The sequence below is a fragment of the Camelus ferus genome, chromosome 2 (assembly GCF_009834535.1).
Source record: "Camelus ferus isolate YT-003-E chromosome 2, BCGSAC_Cfer_1.0, whole genome shotgun sequence".
NCBI lineage: Eukaryota > Metazoa > Chordata > Mammalia > Artiodactyla > Camelidae > Camelus > Camelus ferus.
In genome coordinates this window covers 83,488,089-83,509,257 of record NC_045697.1, presented here as the reverse complement: position 1 = coordinate 83,509,257, position 21,169 = coordinate 83,488,089, and the positions used below count along the sequence as shown (strand labels likewise).

The following is a 21,169-nucleotide window of genomic DNA, read 5'->3' as shown; positions in this document are numbered from 1 at the left end:
CCATAATGTAGCTTTTATTGACTCTCACTCAAGTACCTATTTTTCCCATTCTGATATTTTTCAGAATTCAGAGTGGTTGGAGCTGTTTTGCAACACATCTGTTTTTACAAAGAAAAACATCTGTTTCCACCAAGGAAACATTAGCCATTATTTAATTATCTACCATTAATGAAAGGCAGAGGAAGCAATTATTTTTTAGAATCACAGGCAATACCATCTACAAAGTGAAGAACTGAATATGTACAAACATACATTTTGCAAAGCATTGCAAAATCTGCAAGGGGAAGTCCCAACTTGTCATTATAACCTATCTTTCTTCTTCCACTAACACCCACCATCATCCCAAAGTAAAAATCAATTTCTAAATGGAATAGAATCATGTTGGCAGTACAAGGAATGTGAAAAAAGATTGCCATCTGGAAAATGAGTATTAATAACTAAAGAACTTCAGGTTCTAACATAAATGAAATATTTTTAAAAGATCTTGACAATATTCCTCTTCCACAAAATTAGCTATATTTTATAGTGTTGAAAAATGCATTGGGAGGCCTCAAAAACATTACATGAATTTGCTAAGAGTAATTTAGTAATATTAAAACTTGACAAAGAACTTGCTTTTCTCTGAGAAAGACTGTGTGAAATTGTGTCAAATTAATTGAACCCTGCTGTGGTAGGCAGCAAGATGATGATTTGCATGGAGTACGACCAAGACTATATTCTGTCTCTGAACTGGGGTTTTTTTTTAAGATGGATGTGAGAAAAACTGCACTTGGGGGTATTAGCTTTGCTTGATATATTAGATGAAAAATGACTTTCTATTGCAATTTTCCATCCTTCTTTTTATTTAGAAATTACGGAGGAAAGAATACCTTTTGTTCATGTCCCTCAGTGTTATACTGTCCAGTGAGGCAAGAGGAGAAAACTATCCCACTGTTGCTTGCCGTCTGTTCTGCCTTATGATTTAAAGGGGAAGTCTGCCTGGATCCTCTTAAATTGAGCTAGAACGTGTGCATCCAGGTACACCCAACAGCAGGGTATTATGATTACTGCCAGTGCAGTTTTCAGGATATAATCTAACTCTTGTCATTTTTATCCTTCTTCAGAGTCCTGGGAATAAGAGGTTATTAACCCAGTCTCTCACTGTTTGCCTGGACCATAAGATGTAAAGTTACAGATCAGTTTTTGGCTATGTTTGAGGGAGGGTTACATGAACCGGAGAAGCAGAGGCAGCCAGTCTGCAGAGACAGGGTAATGCAAAAGGAGCAGAGAAGAGCAATGAAAAGATGTAACGGGAAGTCCTGAGGCGGTCTGAGGTCCTAGTCCTGTTACTCTCTACCCTGTGGGTGTGTCAGTGAAGAAGTCAGACAGATTCTTCCTCTGTTACCTCGGGCATCTTTCAGAATAAGTGATCCTCAACCCAGTTGGGGTGGTAAGAGAGGAGAAAGTAATCACCTAAACTAGAGGTACACACCTCATTAGGGAAGGCACCACATGACATTGTCCTGGGAATGGCTTTAAGCCTGGCACAAGAGTAGGTGCTGAGTAAACATTTCTTGAATAAATGAATGATCATTTCATACAGCAGGGTAGAAGTGGCAGACATAATTGGACTGGTGTATGAATTTCCTATGTTATATCAAGAGGCATATCAATCACAAATATTTGAAACCTATAGACAGACAATGTAATTTAGTTGTTAAGGGCCTGTGCATTGGAGCCAGACTCAAACTGAATTCCAAGTTTACCACTTGCCAGGGATGTGATTTTAGACAAGTGGGTAACCTTGCTCACTGCCTCACCTATGAAGTGGAAATAATTACAGTATCTATCTCAGATAATCTTTGTGAAGATTACATGAGCTAAAAATGCATATGTAAAGTGCTTAGAACAGTGCCTGGTACAGGTAACCATTCTATGAATGTTAGCTGTTATTTTAATAACTTAACATATCTACTTCTAAAAACCTAGACGGTAGCACTTATCCTCAATAAGTTTAGTTTTGCATTATTCTTTAATCTTTTCTCACATCTATTTGTCCTACCCTCCAGAACAATTTCCACAGCATTGGCCAATAAAAAGGATTGGAAAGGCTCTCTGAGACTGATTTTCCACATGAGGGACCAAGGTCGAGAGCCAGCAAGGGAGTCGTCCAAGATTATGGCTCTCATGGCAGAACCAGGCCTAGACTCCAGATCTAGCTTCATGCTATTCTCCAACACTGTAACCAAAGAAAAAGATTTAAAAATGAAATAAATGTGAAATAGATACTCATCACTGAGGTGCTAAAAGGTTTTAATATAGGACTTCGATACTTGATTTTTTTTTGGCACCAGGTAGTGAAGAGTTACAGCCTTCAATCCTTTGTAGGAGTTTTCGTGAAATAACTTATCATACACATTAATTGCAGCAGGGCCTGACTTTTTTTCTAGTTATGCAACTTATGTGAAATTGATGAAGAATGTTTAGTGCAACAGGAACAGATAAATCACTCACTGTGACATTCCAGAGCCTAAGAATATAGTTTTTTTTTTAAATTAAAAACAAAAAGACAGACAAACCAATTGATTTTCTAAAACCAATTCTTGGGTATTTTAAGAGACACTTCAATTATAAAACAATTTTGAGTATTGTTCAGACTAGCTATCTTTACAATGCAAGCTGTTACTTTTGTGGCCTGGCAGCATCCTCTAATCTGGACAGGTGTTCAGAGTTAGTGCATTTCATTGTGAATGCTTATCTCCAATAGCCACAGCCCAGGATAAGTAAACTTCCACTGTCTTTCCCCTGTTGTCTAAACTGTCAAGCAATTAGAAATCCAAGGCAATTATTTAGTTGAGAATCATGTTTTCATCACCAATTCCATTTCCTTGTTTTTGTAGTGCAGACAGATCACAAAGTATTTAAATATAGTTTTATTTGAATATTCCTCGAATTTTATTTAAATTTAAAAGTTGGCACTAATCACCAAACAGCAGTTGAAACTCAGTCAGGATTCAAGGAAGTCACATGAGTCCCTGAATTAAAAGAAATATTTGCAATTTCTTTATGGTTTTAAAATTGTTAAATGACAGGTCAACTTTAGAATATACAGATTCTAGCTCATACTGTCTTCTTCAGCAGAAGATATTGTTCAGAAGAAAGAATCTCAAATGCCTGATTATCTCTTCCACTGTATTTTTTTCAACAAACCTTTCAGTTACACCAGTAAAATACTCTTAATATTTGCTACAATCTTCAGAAACAATACTTTTCTCAAGGAAATGTATTAAAAGAGAAGCTATACTATAAGTGAGCTGAACTGAACTATAACGAATCTCTAGAAAGAGATGGAAATTTCATTTTATTTTAGTAACGAGAATTCTTCATTCTAAAGACTATGAAGAAAAGTAACTCACGTGAACAGTTTAATATCAATATTTACTTACAAAAAGAAAGAAGCCTCCTGTTTCACCATCAACACCATAAAGAAAAACAATGAAAATAACAGACAGATACTGTCTATGTTAACTAGAGAAAGAAAAGAGAAAGCTTGTTAAGGCAAGCCTCTTAATATCTTCAGTACTCTTTTCTTTCAAATTTATTTTTGAAATCTCCTTCTCAAGTACAATATTAATAGGGAGATATGGTTGAAGAAAAAGGGGGAAAATGCCCTTCAGCTGAATATCAGATGTTTGAGGGTTTCTCTTCCATATCATTCTGCTCTTGTGGTGAGTGGAATAGTTGATAATATGATCTTTTCTAAGAAAAAGAAAAGGTGGGTTTGAGATATGTTTCACATACGTCTCAGGATTTGATTTGTATTTTAATATTAAGAGGTAGCTGTTTACATTACTTAGGGGTGATTTCTCCCAAACTCTTCCAGATTACATATGTTGCTATACTCCAAAATGTTTATAAAGAGTATGGATAAAATTTCAACTTTAAATAAGTTTGTGGCTTAAATAGTTTCCAGATATTAGAAGAACTAGTTGGAAGATGATATAGGTAAACCCCTTAAAGAATGTAACTTGGTTCTTAAAAAAAAAAGTGGACATATTAAATGAAAGATATATGCATTTTGTTTTAATTTAAAGCTTCTACATTCAATACTTTAGCTATTTCTAGCCAGTTGCATTTAATTTAATTAAATGTATAATTTTAAATAATGTTTATAAAATGAATTGCATCAAACAGAAAAACATATTGAGGATCATTACTATATAGACAGGTAGTTACAGTTTAAATCTCTGTAAATTGCTTAAAAGTTTCTAGTCCATCAAGCAACAGACGTGTTCTGTTTAACAAATCTGCTGCAGAATAATTACAAGTTGTTGTTGGGGATCTTAAATAATTACAAGGGATCATCTCCTTAATACTTCAATTTTATAAAAGAGAAGCTTTAAAATAACACCAGAATAAGATATTTCTTTGTTTCACCTAATTTAACTAAATGCTCTATTTCTTCTATAAGGGTAAAATTAGGCACTTGTTCAGTTCTGAAATTCTTAGATTAATTAAAAACAAAGTTGCTACTGCTACATTTATGAATGAGCCATTAATTTATAGCATAAATAAACAGATACACTTACCTGGAATTAAAATTGAGAGATGCTGAAAACGCTTGAGAAAGTTTCAATACATAGAAAAGAAACTGTAACCGCAGTATCCACTACCCCTGGCTCAGGCTTTTTGGCTTTACAAGTGGCAGCAATACCAGTTCAGGCCCAATACCCTTGTGTTATGTAACATCTCATTAATATTGGCCATCAAACTGCTACCAAGCTGGTGAGGCACTAGAGGGCAAGAGTGTCACATGCAAGACCCGTCGCTAAGGGACAGGCTTTGGTACCACTTCGAGAAGACAGATGCTAACTAAGCTGATAAATAACACGATGCCTGAACGCAGCAGCGAACTTGTGATGTTCCTCAAAGAATATATTAAATGTCAATTTTCTGTCTAGCTGAAGGGTTAACAGGTTAATAAATACGCATAAGCAAATAACCACACCATGCAAAACTTTCGGGATTGTATTTACAAACCTACAGTCATCCAAAAGTCTAATTTTTTTTTCATTATCTAAATAAACTTATTTAAAACAGGAGAGGAAAGGCTGATTCAATAAAACGAGCGGCGGTTTCAGGACCCCCTTCAAGCCGCGAGAAACTTGTCCTGACCGTGCGCGCCACCTCTGGAGTCTGCATCCCAAGTCGCCGGGTCCGGCTTCTGGGCGAGGACCGCCCGGTCCCTGGTGATTCCCTCGGGCTGCGGGCGTCCCCGGGACCCTCCCTCCCGGGTCCTCGGCCTCCGCTGCGGCTCTCGGGGACAATGCGGTGCCAGGAGCCGGGCGGGAACGACGCACGGGCGGCCGGTCCCCGCGGACGCGGAGGGTGGGCGCCTCGGCCGGTCCGGGAGCGCGGGCGGCGCCGGGCGGGAGCGGCTGCGGGGAGAGCGCGGCGGGCGCGCCGGGGACTCGTGCGCTCGCTCCGACGCGCTCCGCGGCCCCGGGACCCGCCCGGCCGCGCCGCCGCCGCCCTCACGCCGCCTCCCCGATCCCGGCCCGCGCGCGCCCGCCCGCCGGGGGAAGGGGAGGGGGCGGGAGCCAGGGACTGGAGGTGCCTTCATCCGCCCGCCTCGCACTCTGGTCGGCCCCGCAGGTCTGGCCCGCCTGGGCTTCGGCTTGGGGAACCCAGGGGTCCCGCCCCAGTCGGCCGGTTCCGACGGCCACTGCGGGCAGGTTGGTGGCGGCCGTGAAGGATGAGACGGGTTGCGCCGTATGGGAAGTGGGTGCGGGTCCTTAGGCGGCGCCGGGAAGGTGGGGCGCACCCACATCGTCCCCTCTGGTCGCGCTCCTGCGGGTGACGCTTGACCTGGTAGTGAGCTGCGGGCGTCTTGGAGGTTGTAAGCCGGGAGGTGCCTCTGTTTGCTGGCTTTCTAAAGGCCATCTGCTCCAGCTCCTGAGGACAAGTGGAAGGCTAGCAACTGGAGGGACATTTTGGATACAAGGTGTAAGGTTACGCTCTTCAAAACTACAAGTTAATTAGGAGCCTCAATCGAAAGCTCCCCCCCCTTTAATTATCATTTTGATCCACTGACATAGCATATGTAAAAGTTTCAAATGTGGACAGGGGGTGGGTCTACTAACGATAACTTGTAGTGGGTATTTGTGGCTTTGCTTCCCAGCTCCTCATTCCTCTTCATGTAAACGATACTCTTTCTGGAGTCTCGAGCCAGCCAATTTACTTCAGGTGATGTCAACCACTGCTCTTACTCACTGGGTGACCCCCAACTCAGGTCTGGCCATTGGAGGCATTATGTCTTCCTGGTAGCTAGGACTGATTTACAGAGAAATGTGTGACCCCAAGTCTAGACAATCAGAGACAAAAAAGTACTGTTTTGGGGACTTTATTTTGGCGCCCCCTTAAGGACGTGGACTCTCTTCTATGGGACTTTGCAGAATGAGATGTAATCTTCGTGTCACCAAGTGAAGTCTGGGAATGAAGCTACTACTCCCAGGTAGGCATACGAGAGTTGCGGAAAAGCTACACACAGGTAGGGATATTTGAGCTCTGAATCCAGCAGTGGCCGAAACAAGGTCTTCACTCTGGATATTTTCAAATATGAATCAACAAAGTCAGTTTTATCTTGAGGCAGCTGAGTTAAAATTTCTGCCTGTTGGAATTGAAAGAGACCCAAATGATACAGAAATTAAATATTTTGGTTGTTTATTAATTTCATGGAGGTGTTTGGATACTATATACAAGAGCTTCGATTAGATCCTAATGCTTGAATTAACGTGGAATTTTAAAAAGCTCAAAAGTTGTATATTCTCTTTGCTCTACATGATAAAAGAGTTAAGGAAGTAACTGAATCAATTACTCCTTCTGGAAGCCTATGGAAGTGTCAAGATGGTAGGATTCTTTTGCCAGGTGACATGTATTAGATTGGTTTTATTTATTTATATTTTTATTTTTTTGTGGTTCCTCCAGGAGTCTTGTGCCTTTCAGGAATTTTAAGAACCTACATTTATTATTTTTTTATACTTCTTTTCCAGAGAACCTGCTTTGTCATTCAAGCACCTTTACATTCATCATTCCAGTTTCAAAAAAAAAAAAAAAAAAAAGAAAGAAAGAAAGAAAAGGAAAAAAAAAAAAGAAGAAGAAAAGTAATTGAACATCTACTTAATAGCCCTGGGAGTACAATAATATTTTAAAAAGAACATAAAAGCAGGAAACTTCCTTGCCCTTTAGTTACTTACTATATATTCATATAAGGGTAGGGGAGGTCAGGGCCTTCTACAGGATTTCAGGAAATAGAAAAGATTCATGAGTTGATATATTCTTGAATATTTCTAGGTATATAGGTAGGTTCAGAAATTGCACACACTTTTTCTTCTTTCTTTTTCTGTCTTCCCTGCACAAAAACAGACAGAAAAACAGAAAACTTCTTATACGAAACGAGGTATTTAGTATTTTTTATGACTATATTTTGGGGTATTCTTCAGCTAGGTTTGACTAGAGGCACAGATTTCCTGATGCTTTGTGGAGAATTTCCACCTTCACCAGTGACTGCTACTTCTAACCATCTCTCCGAAAGTACAGACACTTTAGGGTTCTGCTGTTTTTTCCTATGAGATAGTCAAATCTTGTAGCTCTGTTCCACAAGTTTCCATCTGTGCACATGTGAAGTTGAAGACAGCTGAAGCAAGTTGGTATACCACCTGTATTTCCTTCCTGTTTACTTGCCCAGCAGAATGTAAAGAGTCAACCATTGGCCCCTGTACGCCTGTCTTCTAATTCAGGAATATTAAGGTCAGGAATAATTTTTCCTCCCCTGAAAATTCCAATTTATGGAACACTCATTATAAACAACAAAGGACCTGTGGCAGTGGTCAAGGCAGAGGTAGAGAAGGTGATCTGGCCCAGTGCCTCACATTTGCAAAGTACCTCAAGTTTAGCATAATCTACAAATGAGCTTATATGATATTTTTTAATGTGATAAATGTGTTAGGTTTAGTTTAGACTTAATGGGATATACCACAGTTTTTGTATCTAACTTTGGCATATCTACTATTACTATTTACATAAATACTGGGGACCTCAAAAAATGGAAGAAGTTCAGGCTTCTGTCAACCTCTGAGAAGCCCTAAGACAATATTGAATATATTTATCAGAGACCCAGCTTCAGATCCAAAAGGAAGGGTCTGCAAATTAAATACCTGTGGAAACCATTAAGAAGAGAAAAAGAACAAAACTATGCACTTTTGTATATTAAAATATTCAGTCCTTATATTTAGTGACTCCGAAATAAGGCATTGAATGATGGAGATTTAACAATTTATATTTCATATAGGTTAAACATCATTTCTATATTTTGATAGATCTTTGTCCTTCATTTAAATACTTCTATGTGGAGATGATGATTATGAAAGAATTTGGGGAAATTCATTTCAATCTTCAGTCTTCTATTTTTCAGTGTCTCAATCAAAGCAATATATTTTTCTAACAAATTAAAAAAATGCAAGTATTAATAAAGAACAAATAAGCATTTCTCACCTCAAATAGCTAGTAAGTGTAAGTACTACTTTTCCTGAAAAATATTCAGCTTGGGTTTATAGTAATTAATGACACTTAAGCTGCTGAAAGGAAATGGGATGAAGATTTAAAAGAAAACATATTCTAGCTAAGAACTGCTAACTCAGCTCAAGGAAATGTACCCCAACTTTCTTTAGTGTCTCAAGAGATGTTAAGTGAAGATAGATCAAAACGGAAAATCTCGACAAAGTGATTGGTTAGGAGGAGGGAAAGTGGAAGTGGTATCCGGCTTCTCGAAAGCCCCAGAGAGATGTTTTACCTGCCTCTAAGACTTCTTGCAAACATGCCTGTGACAAGTGTATGAGGTTGAATGAGTAGTATGAGAATACTGCGTGTCTTATTTTATAAAATGTCAACTTGAGGAGTAATAGACTAGATTAAAGCAGTGGTTCTCAAACTTTAGCATGCATCTGGAAGGCTTATTAAATCACAGGTTGCTGGACCCCACCCATAGAGTTTCTGATTCACTAGGAGTTGGGTGGGACCTGAGAATTTGCATTTTTCACAAGTTCCCAGGTGAAGCTGATGCTGCTTATCTGAGGCTACACTTTAAGATCCCTTGGATTAGAGCATTACTGAGAACAGATTGTGTCTTTCTGTGGGTCTATAAGTATGAACATTTATTATTATATAAATTATTTGGTTTTCAAAACTAATTCTCTTTTTTAATGTTAGCCATAATAAATACACAACAAAGTTAGGATTTTAATTGGCTTTCTATATAGTCAATTAGGTAAACTATCAAAGAAAAGAAAATGGCTTGTTAAAAAAATGTAGGGCCTTTGGCATAGTAAAAAGTAGCAAGATTTGGAAACAAGAGAACAGATACTGCGTTCTTACCTCCTCGAGGGCTGCCTCCCTCACTGGTTCACTTTATGTCTTCCATCCAGGTTCAGGGCTTTGCACAAGAGTGGTCATTTAAAACACAGGAAAGAAGAGAAAGAAATTAGTTTCTTAGATAATAGGTAATGTTTTATGCTGTCCCTGATAAAGGAAATCACCTTATTATATCCTGTGATTAAAAACTGTTTTTATTCCTAAGCCAAAAAATACCTCTACATGTTATTTTCTGTCATTTCTGTTTAATTTTCAAATGCTTTGTCCTCAAAAATAGCTTTTTCCCTAACGTGCAACTAGGTTAAGTTCTGTGCTGATCATAATGGATGTGGTTAATTACAAGCCTTGGGTGACGACTATTTGGCAGTATAAACATACTCATATCTATAGGTTTAGCATAAGCTGTTGAAATAACTGTTGTTTTGTTCCATTTTAATGGGGGAATACAAGTAATCAGCAGATTGTAGAACATACTGTGTGAGTCTTCAAAGCTATCTCTTAATATTCAGGCAGGACCAAACATCATTAAGGTGTTTCTTTGATCTAGCTTGCAACATTAAAACATCATTTTATAGCTTGGCCTCATGCCATGTAGTACAAGAGAGATTCATTGTGAGAGTAAAATGGATGATTTCTGTTTCAATTTGTGTGAAAACAGGCTTCATAAAAAGACCCCAGAATACTTTCCCTACCACCTTAGTATGATGTTTCTCCGTTATATCTGATGCTTCGATTTCAAGGTTGAAGAAAATAATAAATATTCAAGAAGTAGGAGTTGTATGAATTAATTTTGTTTTGCTGCTTGGAAGGTATGTCTTTGAAATAGTGATATGAGAACTTGTTAGGAAAAAGGGAAATAGCAGAGAAAATTGAGGTGCCCTATACATGATGGATTGACAAATCCAATATTCTTAGGCTCGAGGCTTTTGGACTGAATTCTCCACCAAACATTTGAATTAGAGAACTGTGAGTATAAAAAATGAAAATTTAATTGGGAAAGGGAAAATCTATGCATATGGTTTTTCTTCCTCAGACATGAGCAAGTACCCTCAGTAGTAATAGAAGAAATAGAAAATGGAAACTCAGCTCACTTGGCATTACATCTAAGTGCTTCTCAGCACCTTCTGCATTCTGAGAGAAAAGGTAGCAGATGCTCTCATTCATTTTTCTTAAAACTCACACTTGAAATCAAACACTTACACTTAAATGAAATGAAATTACTGAAACTTAATGGTTAAACCCAAAGTATTTTCCTCCAAATTCTCATTTTAATTGTTGGGAATCCATGATCATTTTATTTTCCCTCCACAGGATACAGCTCAGCCCTCTAGAAAAGATAAATAAGTATTGATTGGACAAATGAATCCAAATCTTAAAATGTTCTTTTCCTTAAGCCCTTTATGTAAAATACATTTAAGAATTAATCTTTGAAAGATTCCATTAGCGGCTTGTGCCTGTAGTTTTATATATAAGTTATACAGTTAGAACTTAATTCTCTTGTTGATCAGGGCAGGGAATCAGGTTAATGGATACCCTCTAAAGTTCTAAAACTTAGCCTTGTAATAGCCTTGTGTTTACAGCAAAAGAAAAAGTTTAAAATCAGGTTAAAGGGCTTGTGGTGGTAACAGAAGTATTTTTTATTCAAGCCTGACTACTCTGGGAGCAACAGCTTTCTGGCTCTTGTGAAAAATCTTAACTGTAGCTAAATATAGAAAACTGTTACTTTTCAGCATAGGATAGAATTTAAACCAAATGAAGCCAGAACCATGTCAATTTAAGTTATATTATTTTACAAATAATAAACTATGTATTAGCTTTCCTTGAAGTCAGTCTTGGTTATTTTATATACATAATCCGTCTGTGTCAGTTTTGTATAGCACCTTTGCCTAAAACCTTAACCGTTTTGACGAATAGTAATGATAGAAGCTCTACACAATAATAGCAACAGGGATGGCAATGAGAGAGAAAACACAATTAGCACTTGTCACATGTCAGAGCTTTGTATATGCTGTGTTATGTAATCCATGTGAAAGCTCGACGAATTGTAATGTAATTGTGTAATTGTAATGTAATGTATGTAATTGTGTAGAAGTAGAAAACCAAGAAGTAATGTTCTGAAGTCTAAGTGTTAGGTAGTTAGATAAGTGGGAGCACTGGGCAGATAAGGTGGAGGGGAGGAAGGATGGTCTGGAAGATGGTGGTGTGCCTGCCTTCAGCATAAAGATGCTTTATTTCCTCTAAATGAGTGCCAGCAAAAAACCAGTTAGAACCCAAAGGCTGCAACTGGGCTGTAGCAACAAGGACCTAACTGGATATGATCCAATGCTCATTGTAATATAATTAGCATTGGGGTTCAGGTCCTCCCCCTCCCCTGTGGGTTTTTCCGTGTGCATCGTGAGTAAGGACATGCACAAAAGGGGATGAGCATGACTAAGCACTCCAGGGTCAAGAGCCGTCAATCAATCAAGAGACCACTTGTAAACCAGGGTCTAAGAGAAAGGGCAAAGACCACGCTATCCTCCCTTGGATCAGCCGGCTTCCCGTTCTTGTAGGTGAACTTTCCCTTTGCTAAGTAAAACCTTTAAAATTCGTCGCTACACAGTGCTTTTGTCTCCCATCTGAATTTTCTTTCGGGTAAGACAAGAACTGGCATCTTTTCCCCTTCTCATTTTGGGGTAACATAAACATACTGATGATGACCTTTGAGGTTGGGTATGGGATGGGGAAGAGAGAAAAAAGAAAAAAAGACTGACAGAAATTTAATTCCGAAACTCAGGCTCATTTCATTATATTGTGATGCTTTCTCAATGGGTTGGTTATATTTAAACCATCAAATATGCATGGGGTATCTATACGTATGTATATAATGTGCTGCAGAAATACAGTGCTGAGCTAGAAAGACTACAGCAGCCCCTGACCTCCTGATTTTCACATTGTCATTACACTGCTAAATTCACAACTTAATTACAACACCGCTTGTAATTACCATGTACTGTTGTAAGTGCTGCAGTGAAAACATAAGGGGTAATGAGAGTGAGAAAGGCAACCTGACCTAGTCTGGGAGGGGTGAGGGTGGTTAAGGGGTCAGAGAAGCTTACCAATGGGACTGAATTTCAGTGAATCATGATACCAAGCCTAATTTCATTCTTTCCCTTTGCAGGAAAAACCACAGAGGGACCAGGGTAATAGAGAGTAGAAGTGAAGGGTGAAAAGTTTATATGAAAGAGTTTAATTTCAATAGTCCAGCAATAACCTGTTTTGGAAAGGTCTCACTGCTTGCAACCACCTGACCCCACTTGTTTTCTGAAGGATTGGATTGATTCTGTAACTAATATATATGTTTTTTACTTAAGCTTTTTTCTTCATGGTCACGTATTCAAATGTTAAAGCTCTTTCGATGTGCAGCACCCTTTAGTAACCTACTGTCCCTGCCTCTGACCTGCCTTCTCTTCCTGTCCTTCTCTCCTTTTCATCAGTCCTTTTGGTTGGGGTGAGGTCAGACACAGCAAACAGAGGGATCAGACAAAAGTCCATCAATTGCCTGGATACTTCTACACTTCTGGAGCTTGCCCAACATCTAGTATTTGTTCAAGTGCATAATATACTCACATTTTTCAATAAAATTGATTTCTTGACAGTATAGTGTAGTATAATCTGTGTAGAGGTATACAACCTCGCCACCGGCTCAGGCTGTGCCATTTGCCAATTACTTAACTTTGGGCTAATCCCTCAACTTGCCCTGGTAAATAGAGTAATGGATACTCACTGAGCGAATTGAGAATGAAATGAAATATGTGAGAAAGTGCTATGAAATTTTCGAAGGGTTATATACAGACTTTTTCTAAAAACAGGGTTATCAGATTGATCACGTTTATAAGAATAAAAAAATAGAAGACTGGATTGAATTGATTTACCTGAGACTTAACTTTCAGTGTGCAAGTGAAATGTATATGGTTTTCTTTTCAAACACTTCTCTTCTTCTGAGAGAGTTTAATTTCTATTCTTCTACTAATCAAACTACAACTCATAGTAAATTTAGTAGATGTAATCAGAGAACATCATTTGGCCACCTCCTAATCTGTGCCAGTTGCCCCATCTCACTGAATTGCTGTAAAAGTTCTGATGAAAGGTCTCTGATTGGAAGGCAGTCTGTTAGTTGTCTCCCAATATTCAGTCTCTTCTTCTTCCACAAAAATAGCACTTGTATCAGGACATATGGCTACTCAGAAAAAAGGTTGCATTTTCCAACCAGGTGTGGCTCAGTTCTAGCCAATGGGATACAACGGGAAAGATTATGTGATTGTTTCTGGGAAACTTTCTGTGGTGGACGGACACTAGAGAAGCCCTCATTATCTCTGTCTTCTGGTATTCAGGCCCTTGTATAACCCTCTCCATTGAATGTGGATAGGATCAGTGACTTGTTTCTAACCAATAAAATATGGCAAAGGTGAGGGCATGTCACTCCTATGGTTAGGCTGCGTTACATAGGACTCCATCTTGCCAGTAGACTAACTCTAGAGGCTCTCCTTCTCAGCTTGATGAAGTAAGTGGCCACAGTGGGGAAGCCCATGGGTCAAAGAATTTCAGGAGTCCTCAAGAAAATGTGGGAGGCCTCTAGGAACTTTGGGCAGCCTCTAGGAACTAAGGCCTCCAGGTGCTGAGGGCAGCCTCCACGCAATAGCCAGGACCCTCAGTCTTACAAACACAGGAAGCATATATTGCTAACAATCTGGATCATCTTGGAAGTAGATTCTTGCCTAGTCGAGCTCCCAGATGAGAATGCAACCTGGCCAATCATCATGAAACCCTAAGCAAAGGAACTACCTAAGCTGTATCTGTATTCCTGACCCATGGAAACTGCAAGATAATACATACCTGTTGTTTAGGTTGCTAAGTTTGTAGTAATTTGTTGTGTGGAATAGATAACTAATACACACCTTCAGAGACAGCTGACATAACCCTTTGCCCTCTTTTTCTTTTTCATGTATTCTTCCATCCTGTTGCCTTAAACTCAGCTATAACTTTATTGATCCAAGAGGTTAAGGGCCACATTTTGGGATGGGGGTGCCTTGAGCTACAAGACATCTAGGTTCCTGAGGGGGAAGGGGATTCATGTGAGTATAACCATTTATCTTGTATGAGGCATTACCTTGCCTTTTCTACTTCTTTTTCTATTATTCGATGTTGAACTATTCCAAATAATATAGTAAGTATTATTAACTGGACTTTGTTTCATTTTACTGTGTACTACAATAAGAATTCATGTTTATTATAGGAAATTTGGAAAGTACAAAGTATACAAAACAAGGAAATGATCACTTGTTACTTTTCACTTAGGGACCCACCATTAACATTTGGTGGATTTCTGTTTAGTATTTTGATGTAACTGTTGGAAAAGGAAGACTTATATAGCAAATATTTGTGACATTTAAATGTCATGACTTCTCTGTCATTAAGATAAAGTTTATTGAAATTACTTTAAAACATCTGTTAGCAATGTGAATAATTTAATCAAACAAGCATTTGGCAAAAAAAGAGACAAAACGTCCTATCTGGTTTTTTTTTCTTTTTATTAAATTTAGGCTTTTTTTTTTTTTTTAAGTTAATTTAGGCCATTTATTTTTGTGTTCAGAAATGTGACCTCAATAGCTAAACAGATAAGTCAGATTCCCAACCCCTGGCTATTGATGTAGATGTCTATTTTGGGTTCCTAAAATATCTAGATACTTTGCATTCACTGATGAATCTCAGAGTATTGTTTAACTTTGTACAGATATGAGCTGTGATTTTGCTAATATTTTCACATGCTAGTTAAAAATTTGTATGAACCTAAACTTACTATTCTTTATAGCCTTTTAAAAGTTCAAGACATGCTAATCTTAGTTTGAGAGTTTTCTTTAAAAATTTTCAAGTCCAAGGTACTTAGTAGGTATTGTTCCTCTACATAATGAAGCCATTATGTCTATACAAACATGTCTCCCAAATCACCCCTTAGCTCCAGGCATACTGATCTACCCCAAATAAGCTTTTTAAAGTCCCCTCCTCCACACCTTTACTCAACTCTCCAGGTTATAATGTTCTCACTTCCTCTGTACTTACCTAAGTGGACCCTTCCTTCAAATTCACTTGAACTCCTAGCTTCTTCACAGAATCTATATTGGATTAGGTCAGATCTCTGTGATTTCTCATTCTCCACCGCCAACCCAGATTATTTCCTCTCTACACTACCCAGATGACATTAAGAACCTACTGCTTTCTTATAATAAGACTTTCTTATCCCCACCTCTCTTCTGCTGGTATGCACAGAGTAGAGATTTGCTAGCCTTTTTGTTGGACAGTTAATTGATAAATATAGCCCAAGGCTCTATTAATGACTGTATTTTCCACTTATTAAAATAAATATGATCATTTTCAATGAAAAGCCTATAAATTTATTTCATGCACGGGGAAAGATTTAAGGAGAATATATAAAGGAAATATAAGGCTGCAGTTTGGATTCTGTGACCTTATCTTCTGAACTAAAGTCATGTTAAAGAAATAGGACTGGTCACTGTATTTCGTGTGCATTGTCCTGATGGAGGCAAACCTGTCCATGTAATCTTACAGTATTTCCTTTGGAAATGAGGAAAACTGTATAAAATGATGTGAGGAGTACAAAATGACATTTTTCAAAAACTCTCTGATTCCAGGCAAACATGTCAATTAGCACTTGGAGGCTTTCCTATTTAATAGTACTTCACAGAAAACAGATGACCAAATTGAGATGCTCCTCTTCTGAAATCCTCCCAGGGTGTGTAGCTGCGTCTTTATACTATAAGGCCACAGAAGCACTGATGGCAGGATCCCACGGTGCACATTCAGGCAAACCTCGTTTGATTGTACTTCCTATTATTGTCCTTCAGCAGATACTGCATTTTTTTGCAAACTGAAGGTTTGTGACAGCCCTGCATGGAGCAACACTATTGGCGCCATTTTCCCAACAGCATTTGCTCACTTCTTTCTCTGTGTCACATTTTGGTAGTTCCTGCAATATTTTAAGCCTTCCACCAGCAAAATTATTATGACTTGCTGAAGGCTCAGATGATGGTTAACACTTTTTAGTGTGAAAGTATTTTTTAATTAAGGGAAGCATGTTGGTTTTTCAGACATAATGCTATTGCACACTGCCAACTAAAAATTGGCACTTGCCATCTGCCTCTATAAGGATTAAATCACAGGCTGCTGCAGCTACTGACCTGTAACACACCCTGAAAGGTGTTCAGGGTGGAGTCAGGAATGAGACACACTGTGCTCTGGGAAAAACTGGCAAAATATTTTCAGAAGATTTTATGAGCCCAAATCCTTGCATCTCATATCTAAAAAAGCACTAAAATTGTTAATGGAGCCATCTGCTCCTCATGATTAGTAGTAACCCTCATGAGACTACCAGCACCTTCTGCAAAAATGTGTGTTTGATTGAAAATATCCCCCTCCACCAAAATCACACGTATACTGACCTTCCCTGCCACCTCTTCGGAGCAGTTCCTTAGAGCTATCTGAGAGGCTGTCTCCTGGGCTATAGTCCTCATTTTGCCCCAGATAAATCTTAACTCACTACTCTCACACTGTGGTTTTTTTTTTTTTTTTTTTTTGGTTTTTTTTAGTTGATAGCACTTAACAGACTACAATTTAGTGTGAGCATAACTTTTATATGCACTGGGAGACCAAAAAATTCATGTGACTTGCTTTATTGCGATATTTGCTTAATTGTGATGGTCTGGAACTGAATCCACAGTATCTCTGAGGGATGCCTGTACTTGAGTAAGTTGTAATGTTTAAAAAATTAATAAGTCCTCATAATTATATTAGAACTTAAAAAAAACTGAAACGGATTTCCTAATTAGAAAATTTAAATATAGGTAGGATTGAAAAATGTGACTTAATAGTTTGCAAAATATTTTTATAATCCAATTTTATTAAACTCTTAGATGATTCTATGTATTAGCTACAGGTGAAGCAGAGGTTCAAGGTACAGACTTTCAGGGGTTCAAGTTAGTGGTAGAAAGAAAATTTAAACTCTGATCCTTTAACTCCTTTGAATAAACTTCTCTCATTCTTGTCAAAAGGAACTTTTATTTCTGGTAGTGTGACATTGTAAATCCATGCTATATAATTAAATTAAAGAATAGAAAATGCATTGTTATTTAAACTGCAAAAAAGCTGGTGATTATTCTAAATCCAACAACTCTGTTTTCCCTCTCACATTATGAAAAATAAAATTCTACAATGTTTCTTACATTTGGTGCAATTTTAGCTATAGTCACTTTTCTGCTTGATGAAGGTACAGTGAGTAGAGGATTCTGCCTCTAGGAAGGAGGTAAAATAAAAAGCTAGTGAAAGGTGTGAAAATTTGCTTTTTTCCTGTTTATTGATGACTTGCTTTATACGTTTGATGTACAACTCCAGATTCCATTTTGTTGCTGTTTTATTTTCTAAGTTTCTATGTAAGGTAAAATAATCTAATGATTTGCCATTTTAAGAAAAAATTTCAACTTCAGAGAGAGGCAGCATTTTCTTTAATTTTTTTCTTTTAACCAAAGCACATTTAATGATAGTAACTCAAATGTTATCACTTGGGTGTTCCCAGGGTAGTTCTTGTTCAAGGTGTTGGTGTCCTTGTAAATCTCACCATTAGACTGTGGTTGTGTTCCAACCCAAGGCTCATGTTTTGAGTCCCCAGCTATATCTTTGACCAGAAACCACATATCAAATGTTAGTCATCTTTCTCTGTAGCCAGAACCACAGTAATATGGTTCTGGTGACCACTGTGTAGCTGAATAGGTAGAGTTGAGTACACCCAGCAAGAAAGGATGATATTTCTAACGACTGATTTCTGTAAATCATGGTTGAAACTCAATGGACACTGTGTAACTATTTCCAAATAATAACACCTTGTTTAAAAATGGAATTAAAAAATTCCATAAAAGTCAAGGACGTGATATGGCAGAAACAATATTGAACATGGAATCAAGGGTCCTGAGTTCTGCCCATTTATTTAAGTATTTCTCAAACATACTCTCTGAATCAGAATAATCAGTAATATTTGCTAAAATGCAGATCCCCCAAATTCTGCCTAAATGCATTAAATTAGAATCTTTGAAGGAGACATATTGGGAAGCTATATTTTTACCAATTGCCTTAAGTGATTCTCTATTCGTATTTGTTTCCTCAATTTTCCTTATTTTAAGTTTCTTTTATTTCCTACCTCTGTTGATCCCATTAGTCTTTAAGTACCATGTTTTTGGGCACAGTAGTTATTTTGTTTAAGTTATTATCACTTCTATAGATGAAAAAATTACAATCTACAAGTATAGTTAATGATTAACCTTAACAGCATTGTATTCATCTTTTATTTACTTATCTGCTCTTTTTGACATAAACCTTCAGAAAAATTTAGTGCTATGTGATTTCCCTTGCTCTTGATTTTAGAATATACAGGAATAACGTTTCTCCTCATAAAAAATATAATATTGGTGTTATGTTATGCCCTTCAAAGAAGATATATAACAGAGATGAAGGAGATACTCATACAATCTTAACGATCACACTGCCAACAAATCCTATAATGATTCCACAGTCAGATTTTATTTCAACAAGATTTTGGTACTGAAGAAAAGCCCTGAAAGTAAAACTGGAATGATTGAAGAGCTTTGAAGAGGGATGAAGAGAATAATAAAATGAAATTATTGAGGGAGGTACTAAAATCAGGGATGATGATGAATCTTCACTCCTCTAAGTACCACAGCTTCCCAAGAGCAGTGGATTCTTGTAAAATCCCTCCGAGTAGCATTTTAGCTTGATTAAAAAAAATGTATATATATTACTTCTTCTTATTAACATCACCTCCCATGGCATCCTGGCTGAATTGTGGGGGAAAAAACACATAAACCCTTTGTAAAAATAAGGACACTGTAGTATGAAATAAGTTTTTTAAATGTGGAGGAAGAAAGGAGACTATAGACCTGAAATCGAGTGTGCTCCACTTGGTTGTCTGATATAATATTTGAGGCCTGTGATTGAGACAAATCACAGTGTGACTGGTCCCCATGCCCCAAATATCTTCATATCTCATATGCCAAAAGTTTTACATTGGAAAGATCAGATTACAATTTTCCATCAAAGATAATGGGAAAAATATAAAAACAAACATTCGGCCTGAGGCCTTTATGCAACAGTAGGAAGAAAGAATATAATCTTTATGTCTTGGGAATAATGTGATTTCTGTAGATCAGTCATTTGTAAAAAGCACGGGCTGAACATTAATCTTCCTTTTCCCTGTATCATTTTGGTACTGGAACCCCAGGATTAAGTTTGAGATTTTTAGCTTTAGTTATTGGCTTCCAATTCAGGAGGAAATGATTTTCCTCATCTCCTAAACTGCAAAGTTAAAATAATAAAGAACTTAAATTGGAATACTAGATATCCCTAAGAACATTTCAGGGTGTGTTTATCACTGCTTAAATACTGGCTTATAACAACCAATTAAAAAAACAAATCACAGCTCTAGGGTTTTTATAGTGTCAGATGTCAGAAGCGTTGTTTTTTGAAAGTGGGTAAACAAAAAATTACAAAATATTTGTAAGAATGTATATAGCAAAAATCAACAGAATTGAGGCACTTTTTCCAGGTGCCCTCTTAAAAGCTCATCAATCTATTTCACCTCTGTTTATTGAACACATGATATTAATCAGCATGTTTTCTACAATGAATTTCCTTCTAATCCTTGTTATAATAGCTTTAAAGCAGACCTCTAAGGAATGCCCCAGTCAAAAGACAGAAGTATAGTAAAAGAACAAGAAGGAACTCAGGAATAAACAGTTGAGCTAGAGTTTCTAATAAATTATTAATTATTAAAAGTAATTAATTCATAATCTGCATATTATATATGTTATCTACAGGCTAAGACTGTAAGGTTTTCACCTACCAAAAATGATTGACTGAATTTGTCTCTACTTCTGTATTACCTAATAAAAGATAGTTAAGGTAAATTTAGAACAGCTAGAATTTGAAGCATGTTTGTTTTATGTTTACTAAGCTATATTGTTTGCCAACATGAGGTCTTTTTTGAGCATGAAATTTCTGGTTACATCATGTCTAATTTTTGTAATTCCAGCAACCATTTGGAACTTGTTCCCGATCGTAGATTAGTGAAAGTGGATTCTGTGCCTTTAGCAAAGGAATATAACCTTTCTTTGTGTAACTGCTGTAATATTTCTTCTCTTTGACACCAACAATGTCCAAAGTACTCCTATCAAGGTACATATGGTACAAATGGAACAAACATGAAATGATTTATGCACTCTTGAGTGTGTCCTATCCCTTATTAAATGAAGACAAATTACTGTACTTTGCAGGGATGCATTCTCCACCCTCCTACCCCCTCCATAAATTCATTCTTTGTAGATTTCAAGAGCTCGGTCTTAGGTCTAATGGAAATGTGTTTTAACATACTACCACTGTTTTCCCACTTTCTGATGTCTGCTATGTATATGATCAGTGCAGTGTTCCTGTAGGGAATCTTGGTTGGATTCCATTTTGGACAGAACCCTGCATATATAGGTTTTAGATTTTTTTCTTTACATTACTTGTTCTTAGATAATTTCTACTGAAAGATTTCCAATGGTGTATGTGATATCCAGGGTTTTGATTTATATGCCTTTACTCTCTATTTTCCTTTTACATGTGTGTCATTTTTATGAGGTCATTAATGAACTTTCTACTA

At 37.4% G+C, this 21,169-nt stretch overlaps 1 protein-coding gene across 1 annotated transcript; it reads right to left on the bottom strand.

The window, feature by feature from the left end:
* Positions 1-3,445: 3,445 nt before the first annotated feature.
* LOC116658147 (basic salivary proline-rich protein 2-like) lies at positions 3,446-6,271 on the bottom strand. Its single transcript, XM_032462399.1, has 2 exons — positions 4,569-6,271; positions 3,446-3,738 (listed from the first exon to the last, which is right to left on the bottom strand). The coding sequence occupies exon 1, from the start codon at positions 5,807-5,809 to the stop codon at positions 5,129-5,131; it is 681 nt and encodes a 226-aa protein (XP_032318290.1). The 5' UTR covers positions 5,810-6,271; the 3' UTR covers positions 3,446-3,738; positions 4,569-5,128.
* Positions 6,272-21,169: the final 14,898 nt, after the last annotated feature.